This window comes from Taudactylus pleione, unplaced genomic scaffold (assembly GCF_031769625.1).
Source record: "Taudactylus pleione unplaced genomic scaffold, aTauple2 ptg000019l, whole genome shotgun sequence".
NCBI lineage: Eukaryota > Metazoa > Chordata > Amphibia > Anura > Myobatrachidae > Taudactylus > Taudactylus pleione.
In genome coordinates, this window is record NW_028284421.1 from 31663431 (window position 1) to 31671525 (window position 8095).

An 8095-nucleotide genomic window follows, 5' to 3' on the forward strand; every position below is an offset into this window, starting at 1 on the left:
TAGCATGCGTCCTCTGATGTGGAGAGGATGATTCTGGGCAATAAATGTGACATGAATGACAAGAGACAAGTATCCAGAGAAAGAGGGGAAAAGGTAAGTGATTCTGCAGCTTGCAATATAGCCTGAATATTAGTGTTTTGTACATTGGAATGCGTGTGTGGAGGCCAGTTCATTAAATTGATGTTTGGGAGAAATCAGAGTGAGACTGGCAAGTGCACAGAGCATGTAGAACTTGAATGTCCTCTGTTGCAACGCTCCAGTTCCAAACTGCCTCTGGAAGCAATGTCCGCACAAGAACGGCTTCATGGATTTCGGTTTCTATAGCTGAGCAGCCATACACAAGCCTTAGATCACCATGCACAGTGGAGTGTGGTAAAGCACACAGCCATTGGAATCTGGAGCAATTGAAACATGTGGCAAATACCGCTTTACCATCTGGCAGTATAACTGATAAATCAGGGTTTGCTTAATGCTAGGATAACACTTGCATTTCTGAATGCATGCTGCCAAATGTAAGTTTTTGGAGAAGGTATAATGGTCTGTGGCTGTGTTTTGGCCTGACCCCCTATAGTTCACACACCTTTCTTACATTTTCGTTCAACGGTTTTCAGTGTTCACACATTTCTTTCCCATTCTAATGTTTAGTCTGCAAAACAACTGATTCTTTTGACCATGTCTGCAATCTTTATATATTGAGTTACATCACGACTAGGCACATCTGCCTAGTGGTGATTGATTGCCTGTTCTATTATGTAACTTAGTGGACTGTCTCTGAGCTTTACTGTGTCTCTTATTTCAGCTTGCAATTGATTATGGTATCAAGTTCCTAGAGACCAGTGCAAAATCCAGCATTAATGTGGAGGAGGTAAGAACAGGTTATATTTAATGGTCTGTTTATAAAAAAAATAACCAACATATTTTTTTGGTCTCATTTCAGACTACTACTAGTAGCCATTAAAAGCAAAAGAATAAAATAAATGTTCATTAAAGCAGCGATTCCACATAAGGTCTTTTTTTTTCTTTCTGCCAGTCCCACACACGCATACTCGTACAGCTCTCAACATGTCCTGTGATAGCAGAGGGGAGTAGTGGGGGATTCTTAGAGTGCGCAGAGTATTTCATGCTCAAAGCCACTCTACTCGCTACATGATGTGCCATTGTATTTGCATGATAATGTGCAGAATTATTACTCATTGCTCGAAGCCGGACAGCACAAGATTGTAATAACCAGAATTCCTTTCATAGCCTACCACCATGATTTATGTTGAACAGCCCTCCATTTTTCATGGGATTTCTGCTTTAAATATGGAAGTACAGTATTTTTATATACAACACTACTGTTATTTTACTACAGGTTGCAACATTTCTGTGTAGTTAAGCGTACACTGTATAGTATTTAGAAGTAATGTTTTGGTGTTTTTTTTTTAGTTTACACACAAGTTTCTTTTGTAGTGAATTACTATAGCCCAATAAATAAAATATTCTTTTGAGTATATGCACTCCATATCTTATGCTGTCAAATGTCCTTGCCCTATTAGTGATTGGGTATTTACTAGCAGTTATAGGGTCCTATTTTTATCCTACAAGTTGGGAGATATCTGCAAGTATTTGATCTATGTGATGTTGGATTTATTAGTACTGATGTGTAGAGGAGACCTGAGTAGAATCTCCCTTGTACCATCTTGAGTCTTCCTGAGCTAATAAGAATACTAGCGAACATCACACTTTCAGTAGCCAATATAGAAGGGTACTGCATCCACAAGGACAAAGCATGCGGTTTTAATTGGACCAATATCCTGGGGATCTAGTAACACAGCCAGGGACATTTATGTTCTATAGGTAGGTTAGTGTTCGCTGTAGGATTTTTGTCAGGCAGGATGCAGATCATTGACGAGGGCGCATTTTATGGATGTGTCTGTACAGCTGTATTGTTTTTTTATGAAATGTATGGCATAGTATTATATGTACTATTTAGATCTTTTCCATTCAAGCCCCGTATGCCACTTCAATGCACCTCAGACTTCTCATATGCCCCTCCAGTGACCCTAAGGCCATCCCATGTGCCTCTGCATTGCCCAACAGACTACCCCACATGCCCCTTCAATGCCCATCGGACCACTTCACATGCCCCTACAGTGCTCCCCTGATTACCACACATGACCCTTCAACACCCCTCAGACCTACAGGAGAGAGGGAGAGAGAAATGCTGGCCATCTAGTAAAGTGAAATTTAAAAAGACTACAAGTAAAACACCCCCTCTCGAAACACTGTAAATGACTGCCAGCATGACTTTTGCACTCTGTACTTACTGCTCTGCTTCACTTTTCCCCATGCAGAGGCATGGGGACACCTGTCCATGAAATAGATTTTGAGTTGATAGTCCCATTACTTTTGGCCCCTTAAAAAGTGGGAGGCACATATAGAAACCGTTGTAATTCCTACACCGTTCACCTGATTTGGATGTAATTACCCTCAAATTAAATCTGAAAGTCTGCAGTTAAAGCACATCTTGTTTGTTTCATTTCAAAGCCATTGACATTGACATTTATGTTTATCTATGCTTTGTTTCTTGCTTTCTTTCAGGCTTTTTTCACTCTTGGTCGAGACATTATGACAAAACTCAACAGAAAAATGGTCTGTATTCAAAGTGTTAAAGGAATATTGTATATCTAGTAATGTATGATATCATTGTTGCACCAATGGTGGCAAGCAGGTGTAAGGTAGAGTGGCATGTACCAAGTAATTCAGATAAGAGCAGGGTAGGCTGTAATAAGGAAAAGGGGTTTTCGGAGTATCTGGTTTTGAAGACTGAAGGAGAGCCTGATCCAGCATGGTAGGAAATGCCATAAGTGAGAAACGCTATGGGAGAAGTCTTGTAGGTGGGACTGAGATCATTATAAGAGAGGATCTATCTGAATGTGAGGGAAATTATATTGAGAAGGAAGGATGGTGGTGTTGCGGACTTTGTAGGTTAGGCTTAGTAATTTGCATTATGGATACTGTGAGTTATTCTTTTATTGTATATGGATTTGCAGAGTACAGCAGATGTGGACCAGTGAGCGGAAAATTGGCCACCTACATATGAAAATGTATCTGTAATTTCTTTATTTTGGTATCAGATGCAGCAATATTGAGCTAGTTACATTATCATTTTTCTTGTTTTAAATATTCCCTTTATGTATTGGGAATTCTGGAAGACTTTAAGATATTACTGGTTAATCTGCTTCTTACATTTTAAACAGGAAAGTAATGCAAGAAATAATTTCTCCTCTTCTAATTGAGCCAGCATGGTCAAGGCTTTAAGCAGTAGGGGAGTAAGAATTCTCTTCATATTAAGTCTTAGTTATAGTTGAACTTCTTTCCTTTCACCTTCTTGATTTCCCAGAATGAAAGCAGCTCTCCAGGTGGAGGGGGGCCTGTAAAAATCACAGAGAAATCGGCAAAGAAAAGCAGTTTCTTTCGTTGTGTGTTACTTTGACGAACTGTAGCACGCGGAAGAAAGAAAGAGATGGACTGTGGCAGACCTGATTGAATGGCTTCTCGCCAAGCGCAGGTGCTGCAAAGGCCTCTGGGAGAGAAAAAAACCTGCTGTTTGCTGAAAGCGCCGGATATGGGACAGTTGCCGACATGGGTTTCTGGAGTGGAAGATTATTGTGGAAAGCCTTTTCTTACCTATGGTATGAAAACGCAGGAACAAAGAGACAAGTGTAAAATAGCAAAATCTTAAATTCCCCCATCCTTTTTTATTTTACATGTAAAGGGTATAGACTTTCTCAAAATGTATATTTTTATTTCTCCTCTATTCAATAAGTCATTATGGATAAGCTTTGTTTCTATGAGTTTGGACTTAAAAGAAACCATGCTATCCATTTTGTTTAAAATTTTAAAAGCGTGTTATGCCTGGAAGGTGCAAGGTAGGTTTTATTTTATTGAATGGTAGTCCATGAAAACCATTTTACATTCTAAGATCTGCAAATCTATCATGCTGACGGAGTACAAGTGTTGATAAATGCAGGATAGTAAAATATATGGAGTATAGGGTCCTGACAATGGTAAGATTAGTTTGCAAAGTAATGTCATTGATGAGGCAGAGTCCCCTGCAGATACCCTCACAGAGCAGTGAGATTTGCTTTCAGTGGTTAAACATTTTCAAGTGTCTGAAATTTAGCCATCAGAAATGCTAATATAATAGTGGTGGTGCAGCTAAGTATGTTTGAATATGTATAATACATTTTGAGGCTCCCTTCGATGATACATTGTAGTAATAAGAGAGTAAGTACATTGTCCTATTCATGCTAATTGCTCGGTCTGACACTTTGTATTCCTGCTGTCTAAATGAATCCGATAAATGTAATCGCAGTCCATGAATAAAGATGCAAACCTACCTTCCCAGATGCTAGAATTTCCTCGCTGTCCATCATCTGGCACCTGCTGCAATGTGAACAAAGTCTTGTATCTACTTATGGCAGGGATGGGGAACCTCATCTGGCTAGCAGGGTGCCTAGAATGGCACCCTGCAGCCAGAATCTATGCAGTAGGCCCGTCCTTAGAAAGCTTCAGATGGTCACACCGCTGCCCTTACAGGGATGCTTCGGGCATTGCTGTAATCACCGGCGATTGTGACCCCCACCCCGTGTGACGTCACACGAAGTAGGCGTGACCTGTACCAGGCCCGCAAATAAATAAATATATATATGGCCCTCGGCAGAAGAAAGGTTCCCCACCCCTGACTTATGGTATAGCAATTTTTTCTCGATCTCTTATCCATTTAGCCAGTGGATGACGTGAAAGTATATATTACTAAGCACAATTTTTAATTTTTTGCCATTGATTTGACTATTCCATCCCCCACAACCATACACCCACTGCATGATTTTTATTTGTATTCATAGGAGCACCAATTTGAGGGCTCAATAAAAGGGGTTCTCCACCATCAGAGATTGCACCACAATGGGGGGAATTCAATTCAGTGCGATGTACAATAGCTGCGGGAGGGAGCTCCCGCAGCTATTCAATACACCACGCTGTTTTGGCGGCTAAAGGATGTCCTCTCACACCTCCCTTGGGGATGTGAGGAGAAATCTGACAAAAGTGCAGAGCACGCAGCTGTTTGCCGGCTGAGTGCGGCGCTAACAGCTGCGCCCCGGCACTTTAGTTGGAGAATGCCGGTTACCGAGTCTTAACTCCCAGGTTAAGTTGCAAGAACCGTCATTCTCTGACTTACCAGCTTCCCGACCAGGCAAACAGCGCATTTAATTGAATATCTGCGGGAGCTCCCTCCCGCGGCTATTCATCGCGCTGAATTGAATTCCCCCCAATGGGTCCCTCCCCAAATAGCGTACAGGAAGGACTCCTTCCATTATCTTAAATGAGAGCATAGTGGTTCCCATAAAACAAATATTGGTGGCACAGGCCAGAAGATTTTGCAGACGGTAGGTATTTTCGTGCAGGGGAGCATGGAAATATTCTACCGCATCTCGGTGGACTGCTATTTCTCCATTAGCAGCTCATTGGGATTAGGCTGTGGATGCCCATTGCCAGGGCAAGAAAAGCTTTCAATTTACAATGCTCTCATTTAAGGTAACGTGTAGGAGCTCACAACATATTCCTGTATGGGACACACTTTTTTTATTAGGGTGAGGCGATTTCCAGAGGCAAAATTATATATATATTTTTTTTAGCAGAGATTTACCTAATACTTTGTTGTTTTTATTCATATTTGTTCATTGTGTACATGGGTTGGGTACAGGATGTCGACGCCGGCATCCCGACAGGGTTAGGATACCTACACTTGTTAGTAGGTATCCTAACTCTCTCCCTAACCCTCCCTCCCCGGTGCCTAAACCTAACCCTTCCCCTAACCCCAGTACTTACCGCCTGGATGCCGGCACTGCGATTCTGACAGGTGTCGGGATTCCGGCGCTGGCATTTTAAGCGCCAGCATCCCGACTGTTGGGATTTTGACCGGATACCATATACATATGTATGCATTTTATTTTAATTTCTTGGAGGAAAGAAGTGGAAAATATTGTATTATTGATTTTACAGCACTTGCATAACAGTGCAGTGCGTATTGAGAAATGACCATTGCAGATTTTTGAAATGCAAAAATCAGCAAGTACTACTCAAAGTGCCTGGTATTGTATTTGCTGTTTATATATGCTGTGACCTTTTAGAGTGGCTGGGCACTGGCTCACATGGGCTCTTGTGAGGAGATATTTGAAATATGCACTGAATTAAGAGGTTTGGAACAATGCCAGTTGGAAAAAAGTTCAACATAACCATTGGCCTATTTATTACATTATTCTGAACTGATTGCTCAGACACCAATATGATTGTATGGAATCTACACACTTCATAACCCCCTTCCCCTCCCACACATCTGTGCTGGCTTTGCTCTAGAGTACATGGGTAGATCAGCCCATGTGTTGGTGTGTCTGTGTACAGGCTATTCTTGCATGTATGTTGGAGTGTGTGTGTGTGATACCAATGTGCTTTGTGTTTTCCTGCAACCCAACAAAGCCCAATATAAGCATCCAAAAAAGCTCACACAAGCCTCTGACCCCTCTGCGGCGACGTACTGCTGGTGTTCCCACCTTTGTACATGGAAAGGTTTTTTTAGGGGGAACGGGTTGATTTTCTGCATACTGTCAGTCAGTATGAAGCTGCTGATTGTATCTTAATTTTATTTTGCACAGTGCTTTAATGAAGTCATGTCTTGAAATTATTAAGGTTTAACTCTGCTCCTGAACCTGTATTTTAAGAATGCATAGTTTGCTTTTTCTCTGCCCTTTATATTCTGCAGCCCCAGTATTTAATTTTTTTTATTTTTATTATGTGAATTGTTTTAATGGTTTCCATCCATTGTTTTACTTTAAGAGAACACATTATGTTACAGCAATGAATGTTCTACTTGTCCCATGGTGTTAGAGCTCATCTCTTCAAAGTGCCATTAGTTCTGTATTATAAATGTTTATTAATTAAGGACCAGTTTACTTGACAGGACTTCAGGTTGTTAAGGAAAACTCCAAAAAGCTTCTAGTTATTATTTGTGTTGATTTCACTATTCCTCATTTTTGTGTCTTTGAAGTGGATTCTTCCAACAGAAGAAACTACATGGTATATTTACTAAATGGCAGCTTATGAAAGCCACAGATTGTAAATGGTTTTGCCCGCAGGATTTGAAATAGCAAAAATATTTAAATGCAAAGCCAACCACATTTTGCATTTAATATTATAGCCATTTTAAATTATGCGGGAAAAGCAGACAATCGGAGTCTTTGAAAAACCGCCATTTAATAAGTATACTCAAGTCTGTTTACCAACACAAAGATTTTTACGACTAAGTGAGGGCTTTCACCTGTTCTCCAACAAAAATAATGCCTCCTCTGATCTAGTACGTAGCTTATAAATTTGGTAGGAATCGGGGGCTGGTTCTTTGTGGGTGTTAGCTCTGGTGTAAAAGGGGTATTAGATAAAGTGTGACCAAAAATGCTCACGTTTTATGTTCTTTTAGTAGATTTCTAATTACTTTTTTGATTCATGTAATTGGACATGCTAAACCCAAAAGTATTGAGCTAAGTTTATCCATCTTAGCCAAAATGTCAATTTTAGCAATGTATTTTGTAATCCACAAACACATGCTATAGTGCGTTCTAAACCCCACCAACACAAAATGAAGTATTGTTCTTTATATTCTCATATTCATATCGGGTTTGCTACTACAATCTCTGGATTTTTATTGTGTTAGTATTTTACAAATCTTTTCCTGTAGTTCAGACGCCTGATGCATCTAAATTGGCAGAATCAGCATTGTGTATCGGATGTTTTATTGAATTGGGCTAACTAGGGTGGAAGTACTGCGAGAGATTGAAAAGAATTGGTGGGATGTCTAAGCAAATGCTTATATTACCACCCCTGTTAGTAAATTGGATAATTTAATGCCAACTAGTGGCATTACTTGTTCTGTAATTCACTGTAGCAGATTCGCTCACATCAGCAAGTAATGCCTAAGAAATACGTAATACATTTTTGTCACTTTCTTGCAATCCTTTAAATAAAATGTAAAAACAATATCTATAAAAACAAAATACTA

At 40.1% G+C, this 8095-nt stretch overlaps 1 protein-coding gene across 1 annotated transcript in view; it reads left to right on the forward strand.

Annotated features, from left to right (window-relative positions):
- Positions 1-4389, forward strand: part of RAB8B (RAB8B, member RAS oncogene family) — a 42513-nt gene extending 38124 nt beyond the window's left edge. The window contains exons 5-8 of the mRNA XM_088446476.1: positions 4-93; positions 800-865; positions 2584-2634; positions 3386-4389. Of these exons, the coding sequence (XP_088302602.1) occupies positions 4-93; positions 800-865; positions 2584-2634; positions 3386-3478 (300 nt within the window). The 3' untranslated portion in view covers positions 3479-4389. The remainder of the gene's footprint in view (positions 1-3; positions 94-799; positions 866-2583; positions 2635-3385) is intronic.
- Positions 4390-8095: the final 3706 nt, after the last annotated feature.